Source organism: Saimiri boliviensis, chromosome X (assembly GCF_048565385.1).
Source record: "Saimiri boliviensis isolate mSaiBol1 chromosome X, mSaiBol1.pri, whole genome shotgun sequence".
NCBI lineage: Eukaryota > Metazoa > Chordata > Mammalia > Primates > Cebidae > Saimiri > Saimiri boliviensis.
The window spans coordinates 49,389,027-49,416,778 of NC_133470.1; the positions used below are offsets into that span (position 1 = coordinate 49,389,027).

The 27,752-nt window shown below is 44.3% G+C and overlaps 1 protein-coding gene across 7 annotated transcripts in view; it reads right to left on the bottom strand.

The window, feature by feature from the left end:
• PHF8 (PHD finger protein 8) overlaps positions 1 to 24,847 on the bottom strand; it is a 105,304-nt gene extending 80,457 nt beyond the window's left edge. For 2 of the 7 annotated variants that reach the window (XM_074391815.1, XM_010331565.3), the window contains exons 1-4: positions 24,552 to 24,847; positions 22,306 to 22,495; positions 2,716 to 2,801; positions 2,224 to 2,332 (exon numbers count right to left, since the gene is read on the bottom strand). In XM_074391815.1, the coding sequence (XP_074247916.1) occupies positions 2,224 to 2,332; positions 2,716 to 2,801; positions 22,306 to 22,495; positions 24,552 to 24,567 (401 nt within the window). In that variant the 5' untranslated portion in view covers positions 24,568 to 24,847. Of the gene's footprint in view, positions 1 to 2,223; positions 2,333 to 2,715; positions 2,802 to 22,305; positions 22,496 to 23,453; positions 24,449 to 24,551 lie in introns of those variants that run through there. The other 5 variants (XM_010331571.3, XM_010331568.3, XM_010331570.3 and 2 more) reach the window with 5 other exon arrangements.
• Between the last annotated feature and the right edge of the window lie 2,905 nt (positions 24,848 to 27,752).

Genomic DNA, 27,752 nt, shown 5'->3' on the forward strand with positions numbered 1-27,752 from the left:
CAGAAAGGCAAAAACAATTGATAATAAACAATACTGGCTAGGATACAAGGAAATCGGCACTGTCCACACATTATCTGTGGGAGTATGAAATGGTACAGCCACTTTGGGATTGGCAATATTTATAGATATTTTTAAAGCACATGTTCTTTGACCTAACAATTTTACTTTTAGATAGTAAACCTACATATACTCAACACATATGCAAAAACTTAAGTGCAAAGATATTCACTACAGTATCTAATAGCAAAATACTGGAATCAACTTAAATGTCCATCAGTAGAGGACTAGTTAAATAAATGTTACACCACACAATGTAATATTAAACAGCTATAAAAAAGAACATCTGTATGTGCTATTATGGATTGATCTCAAATATATGTAAGATTTTTTAAAAAAGCAAGATACAGAACAATATAGTGTTTCCATTTTTGTCAAAAAAAGGAATAAAAAAATCTGTTTATATATGCAAAAACTATTCTGAAAGAATCTACAAATAACAGGTTAACTTTGGAGAAGGAACCTGAGGAGTCCAGGGTACAGAGAATTTCTGCCTTTAAATAAATAAAACAAGAAATATAAAGTTGAAGAAACACTTATTCCAAGTAATACCTCAGCTACAGAAAACCTGAAAACAAGTCAAAAAATAACAGATTCTGATAATGCTGCAGAGAAAGGGAATATTTATACCATGCTAGTGGGAATGTAAATTAGTTCAGCCACTGTGGAAAGCAGTTTGGATATTTCTCAAAGAGCTTAAAACAGAAATACCATTTGACCCAGCAAACCCATTACTGGGTATATACCCAAAGGAAAATAAATCATTCTACCAAAAAACGCATGCACTAATACGTTTGCAGTACTATTCACAAGAGTAAAACATGGAATCAAAGGTGCCGATCAACAGTGGAAAGGATAAAGAAAAGTGTGGTACATATATACCATGGAATACTACACAGCCATAAAAAAGAATGAAATCATGTCGTTTGCAGTAACATGGATGCAGCTGGAGGCCATTATCCTAAGCCAATTAATGCAGGAACAGAAAACCAAATACTGCTTGTTCTCACTTTTAAGTAGGAGCTAAACACTGAGTACCAATAGACAAAGATGGGAACAATAGACACTGGGGACCACTCAAGTCAAGAGGGAGATAGTGGGGAAAGGACTGAAAAACTAGGTACTGGGTACTATGTTCACTACTTGGGTGATGGGACCATTTGCACCCCAAACCTCAGTGCATGCAATATACCCATGTAACGAAACTTTACATGTACTCCCTGAATCTAAAATCAAAGTTGAAATTGCTTTTTAAAAACTTGAACATAGGCCGGGCATAGTGGCTCACGCCTCTTATCCAAGCACTTTGGAGGCCAAGGCAGGCGGATCACCTGAGGTCGGGAGTTCAAGACCAGCCTGACCAACATGGTGAAACCCCGTTTTTATTAAAAACTTGAACATGGTCCAATGAATTAAAAAACCAAGCAAAAGAGAACACTTTGTTCCTTATTTTTTAACTCATTATTTTTGCTTAATTCATGTAATTTACTTTTAACAAGGCCAGATGAATTAAAAAAAAAAAAAAAGATAAAACTTCTTTTTGATCATAAAACAAATACATGACCAGGCCGAGCGTGGTGGCTCAAGCCTGTAATCCCAACACTTTGGGAGGCCGAGGCAGGTGGATCACGAGGTCAAGAGATCGAGACCACCCTGGTCAACATGGTGAAACCCCGTCTCTACTAAAAATACAAAAAAGTAGCTGGGCATGGTGGCGCGTGCCTGTAATCCCAGCTACTCAGGAGGCTGAGGCAGGAGAATTGCCTGAACCCAGGAGGCGGAGGTTGCGATGAGCCGAGATCGTGCCACTGCACTTCAGCCTGGGTAACGAGTGAAACTCCGTCTCCAAAAAAAAAAAAGAAATACATGACCGATAATTTTTTTATATTAAGTTTCTTCTTCTCTATGAGAGAATTAAACTTTCTGATCCTAAGACTGCTTCTAGTCAGCACTCCTTGGGTGAATGTAATATAACTTAGGTGAATACTGCCTCCCAACTACCAAAACTTAAAACTGACCAAACCAGAGGAAACTTGAAGAGCCCTGAAGACACTTACAAACCAGGGAAGCACCTAATGGGACAGCCGCTGGGAAAGCTGCGAAGAGGTGAATTCCAGCCTCCCAGAACCCTGGCATTCACCAGCCCTTGGAGGCAGGGCTCCTCACCTGTCAAAAGTCCTACTCCGGAGCTCTCTGATGAATGCAGGGCTCCCGGTCTTCACTGGTTTCCCCTTGTGTGTATCATGCCCCTTTGAAGATCCACGGCGTTTTTTCACTAAGCCAGAAAAAGATGAGAGATTGTGAGTCAGAATAGTCATGAGCTATGAAACTAAGAACAAAGGCCTTAGCAGATCCTTCTCTTCCAATCTAACCACCTTGGAACATCTGGAGTCAGTGACGCCCTCACAAATTCAGAAGTTCCTGGTGAAGATGAGTACTTTCTCCATACAACCCTTAGGAAGGAGGGAGATGAAGTTATGCACTTCTCTGCCCTCTCAGTGAGATAGCTGCTGGCCTGTGGAGCCTGCGTAGGTTTCTGCTTTGTCCTCAAGAAGAAGAATCTGAAGTGCTCAGGTAAAAGCAATCACTGCCCCAAGTTTCCTTTCCTTTGTTTCTCCTCTGGATTGTCCTCTCTTGGAAACCCTAAGTTCTACTTACTAATAGAGGGCCCATGCAAGACTTCACAGTTGGGGCAGTGGTAGAGGTCAATGTCAGCAGCCTTCTCCTCTTCAACACCAACACAACTGAAAAAGATAAAAAACAGTCAAGGTTTATGGAAATTTTTATTTTTTATAATGTCTAGAATAGTGCTGTCCAGTAGAACAGCTAAGTACATGTGGCTATTTATGTGTAAATCCATTAAAATTAAGTAAAATTTAAAATGCAGCTCCTCCATCATACTAGCTACATTTCAAGTGCTCAGCAGCCGCATATGGTTAGGAGTTACTGAACTAGGCAGTGGTGCAATCATGACTTACTGCAACCTCTGCCTCCTGGGTTCAAGTGGTTCTCAAGCCTCAGCCTCCCAAGTAGCTGGGATTACAGGCATGTGCCACCACGCCTGGCCAGTTTTTGCATTTTCAGTAGAAACAAGGTTTTGCCACATTGGCCAGGCTGGTCTCAAACTCCTGAGTTCAACTGATCCACCCGCCTCTGCTTCCCAAAGTGCTAGGATTATAGGTGTGAGCCACTACACCCAACCTTATAACCTAATTTTTAAACTTGAGATACTTTATTAAATGAAAAAGACAAAAAAAAGTTACAGTCAACAGTAGTTCTGAATGAAAAATTACAGGTAATCCTTTTTATCTTACCTGTTCTAATTTCCTACAATAAATATCTGTTGCTTATTTCACATTTTAAAGACTTAAAAAGAGGTCAGGTGCAGTGGCTCACACCTGTAATCCCAGCACTTTGAGAGGCCAAGGCAGGTGGATCACGATGTCAGGAGTTTGAGACCAGCCTGGCCCACATGGTGAAACTACTAAAAATACAAAAAATTAGCCAGGTGTGGTGGCGCATGCCTGTAGTCCGAGTTACTCGGGAGGCTGAGGCAGGAGAACCTCTCGAACACGGGAGTCAGAGGTTGCAGTGAGCCAAGATTGTGCCACTGCATTCCAGTCTGGGTGACAGAGCAAGACTTCATCTCCCAAAAAAAAAAAAAAAAAAAAATCTGGATCATGCTGCCTGACAATCCTTCTGTAATTCCTCACTCAACTCTCTCTTATTATCTACAGTGGCTATTTCAAAGGTCTCACCCCACTACCCACTTCTTCTCTCTCAGCAAATGACCTTGCTTCGTACTACTTCCGATTTTGTTTTGATTTTTTAGCATCCTTTGCTTTCATTCTTTGAGTTCCTTAATGTTCTTGTTTTGGTTTGGTTTATTTAGAGTCAGGGTCTCACTGGGTCACACAGGCTGGAGAGCACTGGCACAATCATAGCTCACTGCAGCCTCAAACTCCTGGGATCAAGTGATCCCACTGCCCCAGCCTCCCAAGTAGCTAGGACTACAAGCACACACCACCATGCCCAGTGTGTGTGCGTGTGCGTGTGTGTATGGTCTTGCTTTGTTGTCCCAAAATGGTCTCAAACTTCTGGCCTCAAGTGATCCTCCCACCTCAGTCTCCCAAAGTGCTGGGATGACAGGTGTGAGCCATCATGCCAGCCACTTCCTACTTCTTAGAGAAAATTAAATAATCAGAGGTGAACTACCTAACTTCCCATCACCAAATCTACCTCCTTCTACACCCATCCTTTTTTTCTGTCACAACAAAAGTAGTATCTCTCCTTCCTTCTAAAGCCAAGTTTTCCACCTGGATCACATCTTTTCTTATCTTCTCACAATTATTCCTTCTTTCTGCAGTATCTTCAATCTCTCTCTCTACTTTCTCTTCACAATAGCAAGTCTACTTGGCCGGGCGCGGTGGCTCACGCCTGTAATCCCAACACTTTGGGAGGCCAAGGCGGGTGGATCACGAGGTCAAGAGATCGAGACCATCCTGGTCAACATGGTGAAACCCCGTCTCTACTAAAAATACAAAAAATTAGCTGAGCATAGTGGCGCATGCCTGTAATCCTAGCTACTCAGGAGGCTGAGGCAGGAGAATTGCCTGAACCCAGGAGGCGGAGGTTGTGGTGAGCCGAGATCGCGCCACTGCACTCCAGCCTGGGTAACAAGAGCGAAACTCCGTCTCAAAAAAAAAAAAAAAAAAAAAAAAAAAAAGTCTATTCATCTTTACAATAAGAAAAACCAAGACCTACCCATCTTCCAACCTCCCTTCTTCCTGTCTGCCCCTTTACAGTCAAACATCTTCTTTCTTTAAACCTATGCCACTTAAAACAAAATAAACAAACCTAGGCAGCTTGATAATGACCCCTTTTTTGAACAGGTAACAGTCGTAGTACATGGTGCAAAACTCAGAGTACAGAAGTGTATACAGTGAAGAGTCTCCCTCCCACCCCTAGCTGCCCAGTAGTATCCAGAGGTGTTCTATTAAAGCCAAATCAATACTTTAGGGTTGCTATATGCACTTTGTGACTCATCCCCTGCTACAGTCTGATCTTAGTCCCCACCTTCTTTAAAATAGATCTCACTGATGTCCTGACCTCCTTGTTGATATATGCAGTAAGTACTTATCTGCTTTATCTCAACTTCAGCAGCATTTTCACACTGCCAACCCTGTACTTTCCACCCAACAAGCTCTTTACCCTTGACTTCTATAATGCCCCATTTGCCTGGTGCCCATTCCTTCAGCTGACATTTAGTGAGCATCTGCCAAGCTTTTCTAGGTGCTGGTGAGATAAAGACACAAAACAAAGCATACAAAAATCCCTGCCCTCATAGAGCTGATTTTCTAGTGGAGAGGCAGACAAGAAACAAGATAAATCAATGTAATTGGTGAAATACACTGTAAGAAACAAGATAAATCAATGCAAATTGGTGAAATACATTGTATGTTAGATAGTGAAGAGACCTAGTTAGAAAAAAAGTAAAACAGGAAGGGGAATATAGAGGAATATACGTGTGAATGTGTAACTATACACAGCACACACAAACACACAATGCGGAGCCAGGAAGAATGGTAGCGAGGATAAAATATTAGATAGGGAAGGGAAGATAGGGAAAGACTGATAAAATGACTTTTGAATAAAGACTCGAAGGGAATAAGGGAGCAAGCCCCTCATGTAGCTATGAAGGAAGGGCATTCCAATAAGGACGGCAAGTACAAAAAAGCCCTGTGGTGGAATGTCCCTAGACTATGAAAGCAGCAGAAAGAAGGAGAGTGTTCTAGAATAGAGAGCTAGGAAGACAGTAACAAGTCAGAAAGGCAACAGATTCATGTAGTAGGGTCTTGTAGGCCACTGTAAAGCACTTTGGCTTTTCCTGGGTAGTCACAAGAACTAAAGCGTCACAGCCATTTTGAGTAAAGATGTGATGTGATTATAATTATGTCTCTGTCTGTTCCTTTTTCCTGATGAACTTTTTCTCCTGCCCAGTCTTTAAATGTTTAAGTTTCTTAGGTCCTCTTAGCTGGGCACTCTTTTCTCCTCACTTTTCCTCATTGTTCTCATCTCTGTTCCATGTGCCCTCTATGCACTTATAACTCCAAGTCAGACCTTCCTGCTGGGTTTTAGACTCTTCCCTCCAAATGTCTCCCAGAAGAGATATTTCTACAGGATAACCACTCATGTACTTCAAATTCAACATGTCCAAACTCAGTTTCTCCCTCTGTCTGTCCCCTAAACATGCTCCCTCTCTTAGGTTTCCCACTTCAGCAAATAGCTCCACTTCACCAGGCATTCAAGGCAGAAACCTGGCAGCCATCACTGATTCACCTCTAGCCTTCCCCCTTCACTATACCTTGAAGTAGGCATTCTAGCATCAAGAACACTTGACTTTAAATCCAGACTCTCCGGGTTTGCATCCTGGCTATGCTACTTACTAGCTGTGGGATCTTGGACAAATTATTTAACCTCTCTGTGCCTCAATTTCCTCGTTGTAAGATGGGGATAAAAACTATACCCACTACATAAGGTTATCAAAAGTAAATGAACATATAAAAAGTGTTTAGAACAGTGTCTGGCCCATAGTAAGTGCTCTGTATGTTTGTTGTTATTATCCAAGTTATCACCATGTCCTATCAACTCTATCTCTTTATTAGCTATCAATTGTGCCCTTTTGTCATCCTTACTGCCCCTGCACTAGTTCAGGCCACTATTATCTCTAACTGTGTTATTGTCCTGCCCTCCTAACTGTCTCTAACCAATTGGCCCTCCATAGTACAGCCAAAGTGATCACTTAAAAACGCGAATTTCGGCCGGGCGTGGTGGCTCAAGCCTGTAATCCCAGCACTTTGGGAGGCCGAGGCAGGTGGATCACGAGGTCGAGAGATCGAGACCATCCTGGTCAACATAGTGAAACCCTGTCTCTACTAAAAAAATACAAAAAACTAGCTGGGCGTGGTGGCGCGTGCCTGTAATCCCAGCTACTTAGGAGGCTGAGGCAGGAGAATTGCCTGAGCCTAGGAGGCGGAGGTTGCGGTGAGCCGAGATTGCGCCATTGCACTCCAGCCTGGGTAACAAGAGTGAAACTCCGTCTAAAAAAAAAAAAAAAAAAAAACGCGAATTTCATCCTATCAACCCATGCTTAAAATGCCTCACAGGCTCCCTATTTCTCCTAAGGTAAAGTATCAACTTCCCATGGCCCAAAAGACCTTGCCTCTCTGGCTGAGCTCACCTCTTGCTCCTCACATACAGTGTAAGCTAGGGGAGACATTCCTATTACATAGCCCATTTACTTACAATCTGTGGGGCCTAATGCAAATGCAAAGTGGGAACTCCCTGTTCAAAAAACAGAAAAGTTTTTTTCCTTTCTTCCATGGTCTCTCAACTTAGCATGCAGTTTTAATATGCTATTAACTGTCACACTCTCTTGGGTATAGGAATAACTGAAGGGGTGAGTGCAGGCCCACACAAGTACCCTGGGGCCCTGCCCGGTGACTCAGTACACAGGGTACATGCACCCAACCAACTCTGTCCACACCTGCACCTGAGCCCAGCGCCCCAGGCAGCTAGCCAAGAACCTGTTTTGAGAGGTAGAAAGACAGCAGGAGGTAGAATCACATATGAGCCAAGGCTCTAAGTCCCCAGCACACACTCCATTGTTTCATCATATACAAATCACAAAATCAAAGGCAAAATTATTAAGAATTTCAAGACAACCACCACAGAATATTAAACCTCAGGCATGGGGCATCGTGTGACTATAGTGACTGCACATTCATGAAGCCAGCCCTGCTCTAAAAAGTCAGTGGACTCTCAGTACCATATTCTGTCTAGCTCTAGCCCCTGGGTTTCCTCACATAGCTCCTTCTACCTGGAACATTCCTGCTCCTCCTCTTTCCTGCTGCAGTGGCACCCCCCACACACTACCCCCATTTCAGCCTTCACCACGAGGCCTTGGAACTGATCACTTCAATTACCTGCTGTCTGTACCTACTACATTTGGCAGGTAGTATATCTTGTTTATCAAAAGTCCTCACCTTTCCCATCTCTCAGTCTTGCCTTACTTACTATTCAACAAACATTCAATGTGCTAGACAACTCCTTGTATCAGGGAGGCAGACAGATGAAAAATCGGGCTTCTGGCTGCACTATCTCAATAGTTACCACCTGGGACCAAGGGTGTTAAATACTGATTTGTTCTGAGTAGCTTCCTTAGTCAAGAGGATAATTATTATAGCACCAGGTCTTGTGATTAAGTTGAGTTATCCCCATCATATACTACAAAGCCAAGCACACGGTAGGCACTCAGTATTTGTTAAGTAAATGAGTGCATAAATTCAACAAATATTGATTGAGCACAGACACTGCCGTCATGGACTGGACACCTTAGAGGAGGAGACAAAGAGGCAGTGTCAGAACAGTTTCATAAGTTTTATAAAGTCAATAAAGCAAGGTAACAGGGTGGCAAGTGAACGAGTGAATTTGAAGTTTGCATAAAAGGTACTGAGAAAAAAACTGAGCTATGACCTTTACATATTATCACATTTAATCTCCACAACAAATCAGGGCCTTCCATACAACATTCAGAGACATTAAACACAAGAAGCAGAGGTTTAAAGTACAGGCTTAGGAGCCAAACTGCCTAGGTTTGAATCTTACCTCTGCCACATACTAGCCATGTGAACTTAAGCAGTTTATAGTTAACCTTTCTGCACCTCAGTTTCTGCATCTGTGAAATGGAAGTACTGACAGTACCCACTTCACAGGGTGGTTAAGAGGATTAAATGAGCTAAAATAGGTAAAGTACTTAAAGTTCCTGGCACATTGTAAGTATTAGCTATCATCATCATTAATATTCTTTTAATTTAACAGATGAGAAATCTGGGTCTGAGTAGTTAAGTAAATTATTGGCAATTACAAAACTAGTAAGTAGCAGAGCAGGATAAAAATTCAGGATTTTGTGACTCCACTGTATCACAACAATATGTAACCAGGGGACGGGACGGTGGCTCACACCTGTAATCCCAGCACTTTGGGAGGCCGAGGTGGGCAGATTACAAGGTCAGGAGTTCAAGACGAGCCTGGCCAACATGGTAAAACCCCGTCTCTACTAAAAATACAAAACTTAGCCAGGCGTGGTGGCACACAACTGTTAATTTCAGTTACTTAGGAAGCTGAGGCAGGAGAATCACTTGAATCCAGAAGGTGGAGGTTGCAGTGAGCTGAGATCGCACCATTGCACTTCAACCTGAGTGACAGGGTGAGACGCCATTTCCAAAAAAAAAAAAATGTGTGTGTGTGTGTGTGTGTGTGTGTGTGTGTGTGTATAAAACCAGGATATAATGAGGGATAATTAATACAGTCAAGTGTTATGAGCATGCCAAAGTGGACACTCAATTCTTCCAGGGATGTGGAACTGAGTGTGAGCTGAGGATTGGAGATGCCTGAGAGATGATGATGTTGCTCTAGATCCCGTCTGGCTTATTACCTGCTCAACCTCTGCTTTCTGAGGGTGCTCAAGGATCCAGGTCCAGACAGAGCGCCATCCATAAAACCAGAAGCTGAAGCATTCACCATTCTCACCAGTTTCCACCCCCACCCCAATTCCAGGCACACAGGACTTAAAGGAATGCAAAGGACACAGCAAGTTCCAGCGTACCCAGGAAATGTCTCCTTTATGAGTTTGCCATGTAACAGGCCTCACTAAATTCTGGATGCACCAACAGAATAACTTCATATTCACTGACATGCACACAAACAGGCTGTTCTATCTCAAAAAAAGAAAAAAGTAAAAAAAAAAAAAAAAAAAAAAAACCCTTTTGTGATCATGATCCCCTCAGTCACTGCCCCATTACACTAGTTCCATTTACACCAAATTCCTCAAATTGAGTCATTCTTGAATTTCTTCTTTCACAACCCCAATCCAATCTACCAGCAAATCCTGTATGAATATATATTCAAAATCCAGCCACTTCTCATCACCACTGACTCTGGTTTAAGCCACCACTGCCCAACTCGACAAGTGTTCCTCAAATTTTAGGGAATAACAGAAACACCTGGTAAGCCTGTTAAAACACAGATTCCAAGCTGGTGAAACGGCTCATGACTGTAATCCCAGCACTTTGGGAGGCTGAAGTGGGCAGTTCAAGAGGTCAGGAGACTGAGACCATCCTGGCCAACACGGTGAAACCCCATCTCTACTAAAAATACAAAAAAAATTAGTTGAGCCTGGTGGCACATTTCTGTATTCCCAGATACTCGAGAAGCTGAGGCAGAATTGTTTGAACCCAGGAGGCGAAGGTAGCAGTGAGCCAAAATCCCACCACTGCACTCCAGCCTGGCAACAGAAGACAACTCTGTCTCAAAAAAAAATAAAAAATAAAAAATAAAAACAGATTCCTAGGCCCAATCCCCAGAGATCCTGATTCAGTAGGACTGGGTTGGTCCTATAAATAGGTTGGGCCTATAAAAGTGCACTTCTAATGATCTCTCAGGTAATGCTGATGCTGCTGGTCTAGGGACCACACTTTAAGGAATAACGATCTACAGTAGCCCCCAAATTCTCCCTGCTTCCACCTTCCTCCTCACCTTCAGTCTATCCTCACAAGAGCCAAAACCTCAGTCAGATCACAACTCTCACTTGCTCAAAAACCTTCTGCAGCTCTCATCCAGTGTAAAAACCAAGTCCTTACACCCTATACCTGTGATTTTTAAACTTTAGCATGCATCAGAATTATCTGAAGGGCTGTTAAACCACAGATTCTGGGGCCCCATTTCAAGTTCCTGATTCAGTCAGTCTGGGGTGGGATCCAAGAACTGGCATGAGTTAGATGATGCTGATCTGGCTGGTATGGGAACCACACTTCGAAAATCACTGCTGCATATGATCTGTGCACACCCCACTCAACCACAGCTTCTATAACCTCCCCTCACTCACTCTGTTCCATTAACATTGGACTGGAATGGTAACATGCCAGGCCTTCTCCCCACTTGGGTCCTTTATTTCCTCTACCTGGAATACTATTCCCCCACTTACCAGCATGGTTCCCTTCCTCACTTTCCTTCAGTCTCAAATGTAACCCATCCGTAATCATCCTGTATAAAATAACCACTACTTCAACCCTGGGTGGTACTCCTCCTCCTGCTCACCCTGCTTATTTTTCTCTAGACCATGTATTACCACTGGACAAACTATTACTGTCTCATGTTCACTGCCATATCCCCCCAACCCACTGTGTCCAGAATGATGCCTAGCACAAAGCACATATCTGATTTTCCCTATCTTTCATAACTTCTAACAAACACTGCTTTATATTGTCTACAGTACTGTATTCTACAGTGAGAATACAGGAGACCCAGGTTTGATTTGTGGTCCAGCTAACTGTGTAGCTTTGGGCACATTATTTTAACCTAATGGGGAGAAACAGTTGCTCCAAATAAAGGAGTGAGTATTTCTCCCCATTAGGTTAAGATTAACTCATCACTGCCAGTTCTGGAACAATATGAAGTAGATGCACTTCTCCCTATCCCTCCAAGTACAGCTAAAAACCTTGGACATTTTATATAAAACATAAGACTCTGAAAGGTGAAGGGAAGAAGGCAGACCAACTAGGGACAGCAGGATCCACCCACCTAGGAGGTGGCAGATACCACCAAAGACCAAGTTGGGACATGAAGTGGTAACCCTTTTCTGCCACTGGAGTGCAGTGTCTGAGAAGGCCTGCAGAAACAGAAGTCTTAAATAAGATCCAGGATCTCATAACATAATGCCCAAAATGTCCAGAATATAATTAAAATAATTACTTGTCATATCAAGAACAAGGAAAATCACAACTCAAATAGGAAAAGAAAATCAACAGATATCAAGACTGAGATGACACAGATGTTGGAATTATCTGACAAGAATTTTAAAGGCGCTATCATAAAAATGCTTCAATGAGCAATTAAGAACATGCCTGAAACAAATGAATAAATAGAAATAAATAAAAAGTGTCAGCAAAAATTAGCCTGGCATAGTGACATATGCCTTTAATTTCAGCTACTTGAGAGGCTGAGGCAGGAGAATCGCTTGAACCCAGGAGGCGAAGGTTGCAGTGAGCTGAGATCACAGCACTGCACTCCAGCCTGGGAGACAGAGCTGGACTCCATCTCGAAAAAAAAAAAAAGTTTGTAAGTGTCAGCAAAAAATAGAAAATCTCTTAAAAAACAGAAGATGGGGCCGGGCATGGTGGCTCAAGCCTGTAATCCCAGCACTTTGGGAGGCTGAGGCGGGTGGATCACGAGGTCAAGAGATCGAGACTACCCTGGTCAACATGGTGAAACCCCATCTCTACTAAAAAAAATACAAAAAATTAGCTGGGCATAGTGGCACGTGCCTGTAATCCCAGCTACTCAGGAGGCTGAGGCAAGAGAATTGCTTGAACCCAGGAGGCGGAGGTTGCGGTGAGCCGAGATCGCGCCATTGCACTCCAGCCTGGGTAACAAGAGCGAAACTCCGTCTCAAAAAAAAAAAGAGAAAAAAAAAAAAAAAACAAAAAACAGAAGATAGAAAAGAACCTAACAGAATTTTTAGAAGTGAAAAATACAGTAACTTAAATGAAAATTCTTTAGATGAGTTCAACAGCAGAATGGAGACAATAGCGGAAGTAAGTTGAAAATAGAATAATAGCCGGGCATGGTGGCTCACACCTGTAATCTCAGCACTTTGGAGGCCGAGACGGGCTGATCACCTGAGGTCAGGAGTTCAAGACCAGCCTAGCCAACATAGTGAAACTCCGTCTTAAAAAAAAAAAAAAGAAAGAAAGAAAGAAAGAAAATAGAACAATAGAAATTATCCAGTCTGAACAACAGAAAGAAAATAGACTGGAAAAAAAAATGAACACAGCTGGCCTGGCATGGTGGCTCACGCCTGTAATCCCAGCACTCTGTAAGGCCAAGGTGGGTGGATCACCTGAGGTCAGGAGTTCGAGACCCACCTGACTAACATGGTGAAACCCTGTCTCTACAAAAAATATAAAATATTAGCCGGGCGTGGTGGCGCACGCCTGTAATCCCAGCTACTTGGGAGGCTGAGGCAGGAGAATCACTTGAACCTGGTAGACAGAAGCTGCGGTGAACTGAAATTGTGGCATTGTACTCCAGCCTAGGCGACAATAGTGAAACTCTCTCGAAAAACAACAACAACAACAAAAACAGAGCCTCAGCAACCTATAGGACTACAACAAAAGACACACCCAAAGAAATCCACACTAAGACAAGGCTTAATCAAATTCCTAAAAGCAAAAGACAAAAGAAAAATCTTGAAAGCAATGAGAGACAAACGACACATTACCTCAAGGAGAATATCAATTTGAATAACAGAGGCTCTCTCATCAGAAACCATGGAGGCCAAAAGGAAGTAGCAGAATAGTTTTCAAGTGCTGGGATAAAAGAACTGGAAACCCAGAGTTTGGTATCAAGTGAAAAGATCCCCTAAGAATTCGAGGGAAACAAAGATGAAGGAAAACTAAACATATTTGTTGACAACAGACTTACCCTAAAAGCCCGGCACGGTGGCTCATGCCTGTAATCCCAGCACTTGGGGAGGCCAAAGCAGATGGATCATTTGAGGTCAGGAATTCAAGACCAGCCTGGCCAACGTGGTGAAACCCTGTGTCTACTAAAAATACAAAAATCAGCCCAATGTAGTGGCACGTGCCTGTGATCCCAGCTATTCGGTTGGCTGAGGCAGGAGAATCGCTGGAGCATGGGGAGGCAAAAATTGTGCTGAGCAAGATCACATAATTGTTTCAGTGTGGACAACAGAGTGAGACCCTGTCTCAAAAATAAATAAAATAAAAGAATGAGTAAAGGAAGCTCTCTGAAACAGAAAGAAAATGATAAAGAAGGAATCCTGAAACATCAGTTAAATTAGACTGAACAAAGAATAAAAACATGAGAGGCCGGGCGCGGTGGCTCAAGCCTGTAATCCCAGCACTTTGGGAGGCCAAGGCGGGTGGATCACAAGGTCAAGAGATCGAGACCATCCTAGCCAACATGGTGAAACCCCGTCTCTACTAAAAACACAAAAAAGTAGCTGGGCATGGTGGCGCGTGCCTGTAATCCCAGCTACTCAGGAGGCTGAGGCAGGAGAATTGCCTGAACCCAGGAGGCGGAGGTTGCAGTGAGCCGAGATCGAGCCATTGCACTCCAGCCTGGGTAATAAGAGTGAAACTCCGTCCCAAAAAAAAAAAAAAAAGAATAAAAACATGAGTAAATACAATAAACCTTCCTTCTCGAGTTTTCTACGTCATGTTTGATGGTTGAGGCAAAAATTATACCACTGTATAATGTGGTTCTCAATGCATATAGAACAAATATTTAAGATTCATTATATTATAAACAAGGCTGGGTATAATGGCTCACACCTGTAATCCCAGCACTTTGGGAGGCTGAATCGGAAAGATTGCTTGAGCCCAGGAATTCAAGACCAGCCTGGGCAACACAGCAAAGACCCAGTCTCTACAAAATAAAAAATAAAAAAATCAGCCAAGCGTTGGGGGGAGGCAGGGGGCCAAGGTGGGAGGATCACTTGAGCCCAGGAGGTTTAGGCTGCAGGTGAGCCTTGACTGTGCCACTGCACTCCAGCCTGGGCAACAGAGCAAGACTCTGTCTCAACAACAACAAAAAGATTAATTATATTATAAACAAAGGAACATAAAGGCATGTAAAGAAAAGTTTCTACTCTTCAATCAAACTGGTAAAATGTCATGAGCAGTTGCTTTTGGTAAGTTATAGGTATAATGTAATACCTACAGCAAGTACTGAAAAAAGCTATACAGAGGTAATTTGGGGCAGGAGCAGTAGCTCATGCCTGTATTCCCAGCATTTTAGGAGGCTGAGGTGGGAGGATCATCTGAAGCCAGAAGTCCATACGATCCCAGGCAACAAAGGGAGGTACCACCAACCTATACCCACACCCTCCACACACAAAAACTTCAAAAAACTAGAGGACACAGTGGCACATGCTTGTAGTTTCAGCTACTGAAGAGGCTGAAGCAGGAGGAGACTGCTTGAGCCCTAGAGTTTGAGGCTGCAGTGAACCATGATCACACACCACTGTACCACAGCCCTGGTGACAAAGTGAAACACTGTCTCTTAAAAAAAAAAAATTAAATTAAATTAAAATAAATTAAAAAGAAAATCAGGGGCCGGGTGCGGTGGCTCACGCCTGTAATCCCAGCACTTTGGGAGGCTGAGGCGGGTAGATCACCAGGTCAAGAGACTGAGACCATCCTGGTCAACACGGTGAAACCCCGTATCTACTAAAAATACAAACAATTAGCTGGACACGATGGCACGTGCCTGTAATCCCAGCTACTCAGGAGGCTGAGGCAGGAGAATTGCCTGAACCCAGGAGGCAGAGGTTGCGGTGAGCTGAGATAGCGCCATTGCACTCCAGCCTGGGTAACAAGAGCGAAACTCCACCTCAAAAAAAAAAAAAAAAATCAGCAAGGGTAGAGAAGAAATCAGCAACACCACTAACCAACAGCAATTAATTGATGTTTATAGAACACTCTACCCAACAATGGCAGAATACACATTAAAGTGATCATAAAACATCTACCAAGATATAGACTCTGGGCTATAAAACAAATCTCAATAAATTTCAAGGAACTGAAATTATACAGAGTATATTCTCTGATCATTATCAAACTAGAAGTCAATAACAAAACTGTAACAGGAAACTCTACAAAAACTTAAAAATTAAACAACATACTTCTATATACTTCATGGATCAAACAGGAAGTCTCAAAGGGAATTTAAAAATGTCTTGAGGCAGCAGGAGGATGACTTGAGCCCAGGAGCTGGAGGCTGCAGTAAGCTATGATACTGCCGCTGCACTCCCACCTGAGCAACAAAGTGAGACACTGTCTCAAAAAAAAAAAAAAAAGCCACCCTTTTTTCAAATGCCTTAGCTACATGAAAATGGAAAATGTGACATATCAAAATCTACTGGTGCCGAGAAGGAAATTAATAGCTAAAGGCTTACATTAGAAAAGAGATAAAGTCAGCCGGGTGCGGTGCCTCACGCATGTAATTCCAGCACTTTGGGAGGCCAAGGCAGATGGATCACAAGGTCAGGAGTTCAAGACCAGCCTGGCCAACATGGTGAAACCCCATCTCTACTAAAAATACAAAAATTAGCTGGGCGTGGTGGCAGGCGCCTATAATCCCAGCTACTCAGGAGGCTGGGGCAGGACAATCAATCGAACCCGGGAAGCAGAGGTTGCAGTGAGCAAAGACCACACCACTGCACTCCAGCCTGGGTGACAGAGCATGACTGTGTCTCAAAAAACAAAAAACAAGAGATCAGTAATCTAAATTCCCACCTCAAGAAACTAGATAAAGAGCAAAATAAACCCAAAGGAAGAAGAAAATAATAAAGTACAGAAATCAATGAAATTGAAAACAGACAAGAGTCAATGAAACAAAACGCTCCTTCCTTGAAAAGAGCGATAAAACTGACAAACCTGTAGCAAGTCTGACAAATAAGACAATTGTTTTTTTGAGATGGGTCTTGCTCTGTTACCCAGGGTGGAGTGCAGTGATGCAATCACAGCTCACTGCAGCCTCAAATTCCTGGGTTCAAGCAATCCTTCCACCTCAGCCACCCAGGTAGCTGGGACTACAGGCATGTGCCACATGGCCAGCTAATTTTTTGTATTTCTTGTAGAGACGGGGTTTTGCCATGCTGTCCAGGCTGGTTTCGAACTCCTGGGCTTAAGCAATCCACCAGCCTTGGCCTCCCAAAGTGCTGGGATTACAGGCATTGACATCACATGCCCAGCCTGATACTATTTTTAGTATCACTAATGAAAGAAAATTATCACTACAGTGCCTAAAGATATCAAAAGGATAATAAAGACATACTATGAACAATTCTACAAACATATATTTGACAACTTAGATGAAACGGATCAATTCCTTGTAAAGTACATATCCAACATAAAATAGAAAACTTGAATAGTCCTATAACTATTAAACAGAATAATTTTTTAAACTCCCCAAAAAGATCGAATACAGATAATTAGGTGAGGTGGTTATCACAGTGAGTGGAACATTAGCTTGTGCTCAGTAAACCATAGCTATAGCCAGGCACAGTGGCTCACGCCTGTAATCCCAGTACTTTGGAAGGCCAAGGGGGCGGATCACAAGGTCAGGAGTTCAAGACCAGCCTGACCAAGATGGGGAAACCCCGTCTCTACTAAAAGTACAAAAATTAGCCAGGCACAGTAGCAGGTGTCTGTAATCCCAGCTAGTCGGGAGGCTGAGGCAGGAAAATTGCTTGAACGCAGGTGGCAGAGGTTGCAGTGAGCCAAGATTGTGCCACTGCACTCCAGCCTGGGTGACAGAGTGAGACTCTGTCTCAAAAAAAAAAAAGAAAAAAAAACCATAGCTAGAACCATTTTATCTAAATCATCACAACCTCTCAGGGAAACTGAGGCTTCACAGAGAAGAAATTCTTTGCTAATACATAACAGAATCAGAATTTGAAGCCAGATCTGAAATCAGTGCCCTTTCCTCTAGAGTTTAAAATCCACACCATTACTCCTTTCCTCTAGAGTTTAAAATCCACACCATTACTTCCTTGGGGATGTATCAACCAATATTTATTTTATAAACAGGGAAACTGTAAAGGAGTGAGATTTGTGCTCAAATCCCACAAATCAGTAAATGCTTGCCAACTAGTTTTCTCCACTAGTATATAGCAACGATTCTCAAATGTTAGGGTGAATCAGAATCACTTGTTTGTTAACATATAGATTGCCGAGTCCCAGTCCCAGCCCAAGAAATTGCATTCTGAACAAATTCCCAGCTGATGAACTATACTTTAATAATGTTCATTCCTCCTGTGTTAGCTTACTTAGGAATTATTAAAAAAAAAAAAGAGAGAGAATGACTGATATGCAGCAATGATATGTTAGTCCATCCATCCTTCAATATCAGAAGCTATCTCACTCTGCAGAAGGAGAAGGAATAAAAACAGGATAATGTTCTAAATCAGTGGTTCTCAAGGGTGGGCCCTGCTTACCTACTGAATCAGAAAGACTGTAGCTAGGGCATCCCTAACTTGTATTTTATCAGGTCTTCTAAGTGAGTCTGATACATGCTAAAGTCTGAGAACTACTGCTATACAAATCAGTGTTTTTGCAAAATCTAGCTTCTTACAGGAAGAATGAAGCAATACCATGTTTTTTCCACTTCTGAGAACCTGGGCTCTGATATCAAATAATTCAAAGTTCAAATCCACACACTCAGAAAGTCACTTAATCTCCACAAATTCCAGATTCTCCACTGCAAAATGGAAGAGTTGCCTCCCTTGTAATAACCTTTCCAGAAAGTAACTTGGCATTATATTCCATAATCCCCAGCTGGACTTAAAGAAAGCTATCCTACAAAAGTCACTAGAGATATGAACATATTTCTATTACCCCTCGGCATTTGTGGATTTAAAATTTGTTGGCTTAACTCTTGAAAGCCACCATAAAAAGTCCATAGCGGCCAGGCGCAGTGGCTCACACCACAGTGGCTCAGCACTCTGGGAGGCCAAGGCAGGCAGATCACAAGGTCAAGAGATTGAGACCATCCTGGCCAACATGGTGAAACCATCTCTACTCAAAGTACAAAAAATTAGCCGGGCATGGTGGTGCATGCCTGTTGTCCCAGCTACTCGGGAGGCTGAGGCAGGAGAATTGCTTGAAACCAGAAAACGGAAGTTGCAGTGAGCCAGGATCGCACCACTGCACTCCAGCCTGGCAATAGAGCAAGACTCTGTCACAAAAAAAAAAAAAAAAAGTCCATAGCATGTAGTAATTTTCAATTGTGCTGAAGTACAAACAAATGGAGCACTATGAGCCTGGTGTGTTTGTGTGAGCAATGCACTGAGTAAGCAAGAGCAACCACCCACCAAGGACCTGATTCTCAGCTAGCTTCCTTGTTCAGTGGGGGCCCATAGAGAAGAGTGAGAAGAGATTTTTTTAATTTGGTGTATTTCATGGAAAAAATTAAGGCAGTTAACTTGTGTTACGGTGTAGGGTGTACACAGAAACAAAGAACTCACCATAGAAATGTGACTAAAGAGGAGCCTGGCCCATAAGCCCACTTCTGTATTTGTAAGTTTAGAATTCTTCAAGGCCTCAATGGTGTGCCTTATAAATGTCAAATATCTACTGGGCAACGATACTTGCCACAGTGTTTTCCTGGTTTATTTTTTGTTTTTTTGAGACAAAGTCTCATTCTGTCGCCCAAGCTGGAGTACAGTGGCGTGATCTTGGCTCACTGCAACCTCCACCTCCCGGGTTCAAGCCATTCTCCTGCCTCAGCCTCCTGAGTAGCTGGGACTATAGGCACATGCCACCATGCCTGGCTCATTTTTTGTATTTTTAGCAGAAATGGAGTTTCACTATGTTAGCCACGCTAGTCTTGAACTCCTGACCTCGTGATCCGCCCACCCTGGCCTCTCAAAGTGCTGGGATTATAGGCATGAGCCACCGTAACTGGCTTATTTTTCTGTTTTAATCAGCACTCATATCAAGAGGCAAAACCTTTCCAGAACCCTCAAAGTTTCTTCACAACATTATTTACAATATAAAAAGGTACAAATAATGTTCAAAAAAGTTCAGTATCCAACCATAAAGGAAATGACCAAGTTAACTGGTGACACATATATATCATGGGATATCAGAAATCAAGTTTAGCTGAATATGTAATGACCTGGCAAACACATTATAACAATAAGTAGAAATTAAAAAATAGGTTGTAAAATGGTATTTATAATGCAATCCCATCTTGTAAAAGTATGTTTATATTCTAACTCAAAAGATGGGAGTTAATGCAACAAAAAATTTAACAATGGATTGTGCCAGACAGTAATAGACTCGGGTGACTTTTATTTCCTTCTTTACACTGTTTCTGTATTTTCTACAACAAGCAGGTCTCACTGTAAAACCAGAGAAAAAATAAGAACATTATTTAAAAGAAAAATAACTAACTTTCGGGGTTGGATATGGACTAATTTATCCAAAGTCCCTGTCATGGGTTCTGGCAGAAAACATAAGCACTTGGGAAGTATTCATTCCTGTTCCGTTTCCAGAGTGAGGAGTTAGCAGGAGCCCATTTTATAGATCTGAACCTACACATTTCCCATACAATCCAAAGTAAGGGCCACCAGCAACAGCTTTTTTTCTTTTTCTTTTTTTTTTCCTTTTATTTATCTCCATAGTGTTTTCCAGGCAACAGCTTTTTTTTTTTTTTTTTTTTTTTTTATGAAGACTCATTCATTCATTCAAAAATGTACTCAGCATCTATTACATGTTCAGTACTGAAGGTTCTGGGGACACCAAAAATGAAAAGATGACATCTCTGTCCTCAGGAAACTCTGGCTAATGAATGACACAGACTTATTTATAACTATCATATGATAAAATAATTACTTTTTAATAAAGATACACAAAAAGTGCAATGGGAACCAAGAAGGCCTTTTACACCTTTTACAGTCTGTGAGTTGTAAAAGGGAGGACATTAGTGGGAATTTGCATGTACAAAGACAAAAAGGTGAAGAGGAGTATGAAATTCTCCCAGAACTATAGATAGTTCAGTCTTGCTAGGACATAAAGAACAAGGAAGGAGTAGTGGCAGAAAATGAAATTGAACAAGTAGGTGACAAAAGGTCTTGTCTGTCACACAAAGGATACTGAATTTTATTCCATGGGCGAACCACTGAAATAATTTTAAGCTGAGGAATGACTTGATCAGCACTAGCAAAGATACCAGGAATCCTGAACGACATCTTAATCCCACTTATTTTCAGAGCAAAGGAAAAGGTCCCACCCTCTAGGCTTGTCCACTCTTAAATAACATGAGGCAGTAAATAGAACTCTGTGCCTGGCACATCATAAATAGTCAATAAAGATTGGTTAAATATGAATTTGGATATGGGGCCAGGGGGCAGTCCCTGCTGAGGGCATGATTTTAGCAGCACCAGCACGTTTAGTTTGGTTTTGACGGTGATAAATAGAAACAGCTGGCTGGGGGCAGTGGCTCACGCCTATAATCCTAGCTCTGTGGGAGGCCAAGGCAGGAGGATCACTTGAGGTCGGGAGTTTGAGACCAGCCTGGCCAACATGGTGAAACTCCATCTCTACCAAAAAATAATAAAAAATTAGCCAGGCGTGTACCTTTAATCCCAGCTACTTGGGAGGCTGAGGCAGGAGAATCGCTTGAACCTGGGAAGCGGAGGTTGCAGTGAGCCAAGATCATGCCATTGCACTCCAGCCTGGGTGATAAGAGTGAGACCTTGACTCAAAAAAAAAAAAAAATAAGTAAAAATAGAGATAGCTCCTCTGGAGGAGACCAGACAACTGAAAAATGCTAGAATCTAATAGGCAACAGGAGGAGAGTGCCATACACTGTTTTGTTGTGCTCTAGTATACAAAGCCCCCTCAAGGCTGTCTTTCCGTAGCTGAAATTGAAATCCCATTAACGGCATATTAGTTTTATCGCACATATTAACCTCCCCAGAATTCTGGGTGACAGGTGCTTAGGTTAACTCAAGGGAATTCATCAATGGTTTTACTCCTGCTATTTTACCCAGTATCTATTCTGCTTAATTCAATTTAGTTGGATGGTACTGCAGATAAATGCTGTAGAAATAAAATACTGTTGTATTTCTGCCTCCATTTATGGAGTACATGCAAAGTGTTTTGCAAAGTCAGAAAGGATATATTTGATACATTTTGTAGCTGAGGACAATGAGGCTCAGAAAGGCAAAGCAACTTGTGCAAGGTCACTCTGATACGAAGTACAAAGCGACGACTCAAATCCCTTTTTATGGACTCAAGTACCTCAAATGACCAATACTTTTTTCCCCAAAGCCAGTGTGTGAGGCAAAACATAGTTGTCAGAATATAAAAATGATACTTGGTGAGAGGAAAAAAAAAAAGGGGGGTCTCACACATCTAAAAAAAAATACTCAAAAGAAAGGTGCAAAGAAGAAATACATAGGCGAAAACACAAAAAAAGGAGAAACGTCTAGAGGCTAATGTCAGCTAAGTCCTGGTCTGCACGGAGAGATGGGCAGAACCTGAGTCTGGGAGAGGGGGTTCTGAGCAGGGATCTAAAAACAGCTGCGAAAGGGAGAGAGAGCAAGTGGGAATACCTGGCCACCGCCCCCTGTCTCGCCCTGCCTGCCCTCCTTACCTGCCATGAAACCAGTCCTGGCACATGTCACACTCGATCATGAAGCGGGTCACATCATAAGGCAGCCGGCAGAGGCAATACACCGGCACTGAGGCCATCTTCGCTCGGCCCTGGAGCGTTCTGCGGCGGGCCAGGTTCGTCGCGTCAAGAGGGGCGGGAGGCGGCAGCGGGCGTCCTCTCCGGACGGCGGCTAGGCACAAACAACACTTTTTTACAGAGTGAATCAGCCCCCGCCCCCCGCCCGCCGCCCCCCGCCCCCTACCCCCTTGCACCAACCCTCAGTTCTCAAATAGAGGGAGCGCCGCCAGGATGCAACACAGCTGGTGCGGCTGTAGGGGGCAACCAGAGAAAGTCCACCCGGCCTTTAGAATTGCTTTCACACGTAAAGAACGGCGCTCAACCGTCGAGGCTCCCCACCGCCCCCACAGCGCCCGTTCCCCACTCCCCACGCCCCACCCCCCACCCGCCTCGGCCCCGGAGTCGGTGGTAACTTCTCTCCGCGTTTGAGGAAAATACCTGAAGCCTTTTCGGGAAGCTTCTTTAATCGCTCACTGAACCCTCTCCTAGCTGGCCCGTTTCACAGGGCTCCCTTTATTATGACGCAAACCACAGCCTCAAAAATGAGGCTAGGGGTATCTCAGGACGACTCTCCTCTCGCCCCCCGAAATAGGGCCAGCCAGAGAAAGATAAGGGATCCCCGAAAGTCTGTTGAGGTTACTCAAAGCCTTCACGAACAAGACAGCCAAGACTAGGCGCCCAACTCAAATCACAGTTCTGGGGTCGTGTTCGGTGACTTTAAATGATCCTTTCCAGCACCCTCAGTCTCATTCCTTCCCCGACCAGTCAGGAGTCTCACCACCCCCAAAAAAGAAATAAATACATAAACTCATCAGCTCGTTCTGTACTTTAAAGACGACAGGGTTCTGGCTGCACCCCCGAAACTCAAAAGGAGCTCTTCAAAACCCGTCAAACTGACTAGACCCTCACACTCCTGAAACTAAGCAAGGATTCTTCTACATCACTCAAACTGGCAGGGTTTCCTTGCGGCCCCCTCAAACTGATGAGCTCCCCCGTCTCCCCAGATGTTCAGATACCTCACAGAATATCCTAAAACTGACAGGAATATCCTCGCAACCCCCGAAACTTACAGGAATCTTAACGCTTCCCCAACTGACAGGAACCTCCTCACGCCCCAAACCTGACAAGAACGTCTTCGGTCCCGAATCCTATAGGGACCTCCTCATGCTTAGAGCTGCAGGGACTCCACGCCCGCGGAGCTCAGTCCCAGCGACACGCCGGCAGCCGGGCTAGCTCCGGGGCGGCGAGGCGCCTCAGTGGAGGCGTCCGGTAGTTCCGGCCCCTACGGCGGCGCGCGTCGAATTGTGGGATAGTCCCCGTACCGCGGAGTACCTCGCTCGCCTCTCCCTCGAGCACTCTGCTGGGTCGCGCGGGCACCAGCCGCCCGACGGTGCTTCAAAGCAGCCTCTTCCACAACATTCCCCTCGGCCCGGCCGTTGGGGCCTACTCGAGACCGCGGCTGGGGCCTACTCTGTCGGCCGCCCGGCGAATGGGCAAGTGGCGTCGTCGCTGGGCCGGCAAGAGATAGTCGCGAGCAAACCAACGACGAAAGAGATGAACCGGCCGCCACGTCCGAGGCACACGGCCCGAAAAGTCGCTGGGAGAAGCCCAGTGGCGGTGGTAGGCAGTTCGGAGTAGTCAATAAAGTTTATTCAAAACAACGAGGAAGTTGAGGCGGAGAGGGGAGGAGAAATACGGGGTAAACAGCTACCATGTTGAGAGTGGCGGCGCTGCCAAAAGAGCCAAGGCGACCGCCATCTTATGAGGGCTGGGCTCGCGAGGTGAGCGCGGCGGAGGCGGGGAACCGCGAGCCGCCGGCTCCCTTGTGACGTCATCGGTGGGGGCGGGGCACCACCTTCAGAATGGAGGGCGGTTCTCAGCCACCTTTGGAACCCCTCTTCTGTTTAAGGTGCCCAATCGCCGCTGAAGACCTTGATCCCAGAGGCGGAGAAGCCGCCATCTTAGGCGAGGCAGACGTTTGGCTCCATTTTGAGTGGGGCCCAAACCTTCCTGGCCTTCCCCCTCCTCCGGGCAAACAGGGAGTTAAGCTACCCCGAGTCGCACACTTCTCCTCCTATGAGAGGAGGTGAACTCGGTGACTCCAAACTACAAAATTAATAGGTGGCGGTGGGGGCGGGCTTCAGCCGAGGTAGAGGCGGAGTACTCACCGCGACTCCCGTTCATTGAGCACCTTCAGCGGGCTGGGCTTTTTCCCACGGCCTCTGTGTTGTTCTCCCCCCCTGTGAAGGAAGCGCTGTGATTATCACCAAATGAGGACAGGGGCTTCGATAAGCCAAGTGACTTGAATCCCAGAGCAGAGACGTTAAACGTTCCACCTTGTACCCGCGTTCTACCCTCAGGCCCTCAGTGTAGTTCTCTGTAAAGCTGCTGCCAACTTCACAACTCCCTCTGAACTCTTCTTTGACCCTGCTGTTTCACTTCGGTTCAAATACAGTTAAAGGATTTGTTTGCACCTGTCCCACGATTTTCTGACTGTAGCCTGAGGGGAGGGGAGGGGATGAGAGGAGGGGCTTAGTTAGCGGTGCTTTGCTCAGTTAGTGGAGCTTCATACTTATGCTTCAAGATGGCCCTAGTTTTCACAAACATTCTAGAAAATTCTCTAGAAGTTCTCTTACTATTTCATGTTCTTAAAGGGTCCCATTGCTTTAAAAAAAAAAAGAAAAAGTAAGCCGGGGGCGGTGGCTCAAGCCTGTAATCCCAGCACTTTGGGAGGCCGAGGCGGGTGGATCACGAGGTCGAGAGATCGAGACCATCCTGGTCAACACGGTGAAACCCCGTCTCTACTAAAAATACAAAAAATTAGCTGGGCATGGTGGCACGTGCCTGTAATCCCAGCTACTCGGGAGGCTGAGGCAGGAGAATTGCCTGAACCCAGGAGGCGGAGGTTGCGGTGAGCCGAGATCGCGCCATTGCACTCCAGCCTGGGTAACAAGAGCGAAACTCCGCCTCAAAAAAAAAAAAAGAAAAGAAAAGAAAAAGAAAAAGTGTGCGCGCACACAATTTTCTAACCAGTGATAGTGGATTCGACCCGGGGATGCCACGGTGAAAACACGACCTCCGGCGTGGGAGGGCATCTGCCCATGCAGGAACCAAGCTTGAAAGTAAACAATTGGAATAGAAGGCGCAGTAAACACAACTCCCGCAAAATGACCTTTGCAAAATGCAACATTAAGCTACAAAAGAGCCTTAGAAGCTGCGTGCTGCGGTTAAGAAAGACTGCAAGGAGACAGGGAGTATATAAGTTTACTTAAATCAACAAGCCAGAACATTGTACTCAAAAGGATCAACGTGTACAGATGCATGGAGGCACGCAGAAAAATATTTACTAAAACTTTAATATTGTTAGAACAAGGAAAACAGAAGAGAGATAGGAGGTCAAACTGAGTCAAGGGTCACAACATGAAAGATTGCGAAATGCAAAAGAGTTTAGATTGTATGCAGTTAGCAAAAAGAAAACATAGAAGGTTTCTGAGCAGACGTAGCTGAGTCTCACATTTGTGACTTACCCAGAGGATGGTTTAGGGGTTTATGTTTGGGTTTTTTAAAGACGAAATCTCCGCCGGGTATGGTGGCTCACGCCTGTAATCCCAGCACTTTGGGAGGCTAAGGTGGATGGATCACTTGAGGTCAGTAGTTGGAGACCAGCCTGGCCAACGTGGTGAAACCCCATCTTAAAAAAAAATAAAAGTCTCACGCTGTCAACTCATGCTGGGAGACCATAGCTCACTGCATCCTAGAACTCCTGGGCTCAAGCGATCCTTCTGCCAGAGCCTCCTGAGTATCTGGGACTGCAGGTACACACCACCACACTCAGTTAATTTATTTTTGATTTTTTGTAGAGCCCAGGTCCTGCTGTATTGCCCAGGCTGCTCTCAAACTCCTGGTTTCAAGAAATGCATTGGAATTACAGGCGTGAGCCACTGCACTGGAAGGTCCAGGTTTAATGGGACCTGAAGCTTACATGATTTGGGGGAGGAAAGGTGAGAGATGGAGTCTCACTTTTCGCCCAGGCTGGAGTGCAGTGGCACAATCTCCGCTCACTGCGATCTCCGCTCACTGTGACCTCCACCCACTGCGACCTCCGCCTTCCGAGTTCAAGCGATTCTCCTGCCTTAGCCTCCCAAGTAGCTGGGACTACAGGCATGCACCACCGTGCCTGGCTGATTTTTTTTTTTTTTTAAAGATGGGGTTTCACCATGATGGCCAGGCTGGTCTTGAACTCCTGACCTCAGGTGATCCACCCATCTCGGCCTCCCAAACTGCTAGGATTACAGGCATAAGCCACCACGCCCAGCCAATTTTTTGTATTTTTAGTAGAGACAGGGTTTCACCGTGTTAGCCAGGATGGTCTCAAATCCTGACATCGTGATCTACCTGCCTCGGCCTCCCAAAATACTGGGATTACAGACATGAGCCACCGCGCCCCGCCTGGGGTGAGACATCTTAAAAAAAAATAAAATAGCCGAGCACAGTGGCTCACGCTTGTAATCCCAGCACTTTGGGAGGCTGACGAGGGTAGATCATAAGTTCAAGAGATCAAAACCATCTGGCCAACATGGTGAAACCCTGTCTCTACTAAAAATACAAAAATTAGCCGGATGTGGTGGCGTACGCCTGTAGCCCCAGCTACTCAGGAGGCTGAGGCTGCAGAACGCGGGAGGTGGAGGTAGCAGTGAGCCGAGATCGCACCACTGCACTCTGGCCTGGCGACAGAGCGAGATTCCGTCTCAAAATGATAATAATAATAATAATAATAATAATAGACTTATGAATACAAAATTCAGTTCAAATGTAGTAAGAGTATTTCTACAATCAATTCCTATACCTGGGTAATAACTATGAAGAGAAGTGATACGAGGCACATATAAAGATACCATGGGGCCTGGTGCAAATTGCATGTCTGTAATCCCAACACTTTGGGAAGTCAACATGGGAGGATTGCTTGAGCCCAGGAGTTCAAGACCAGGCTGGGCAGCATACTGAAACCCTGTCTCTACAAAAATTAAAATGAAAATTTGTAAATAAATATCTCATGAAACCCAACCTGAATGTGTCCCTCAAATCAACTTCCCCTTAGGTGGATCTCAAAAATGTTAATCAGGTCCAACACCACCTAATGCAAGGGAAAGTATGACCAGGCCCTCAGTGGAAAGGGACAGCAGTTTGAACCAATGGTTGTTTAAATATATTTTGTGAACTTTATAAAACACATGACCCATGTGATCCTATGGAAAGTGACAGGTCCTGCAGTTTAAGCTTTCTTAGCTTCACAAGGAGGCAGGAGGAATGACGCTGCTTCACTAGTGTGGTGGGGAAAATACTGGTCCAGGATGGTTTGGGAAGGGGTA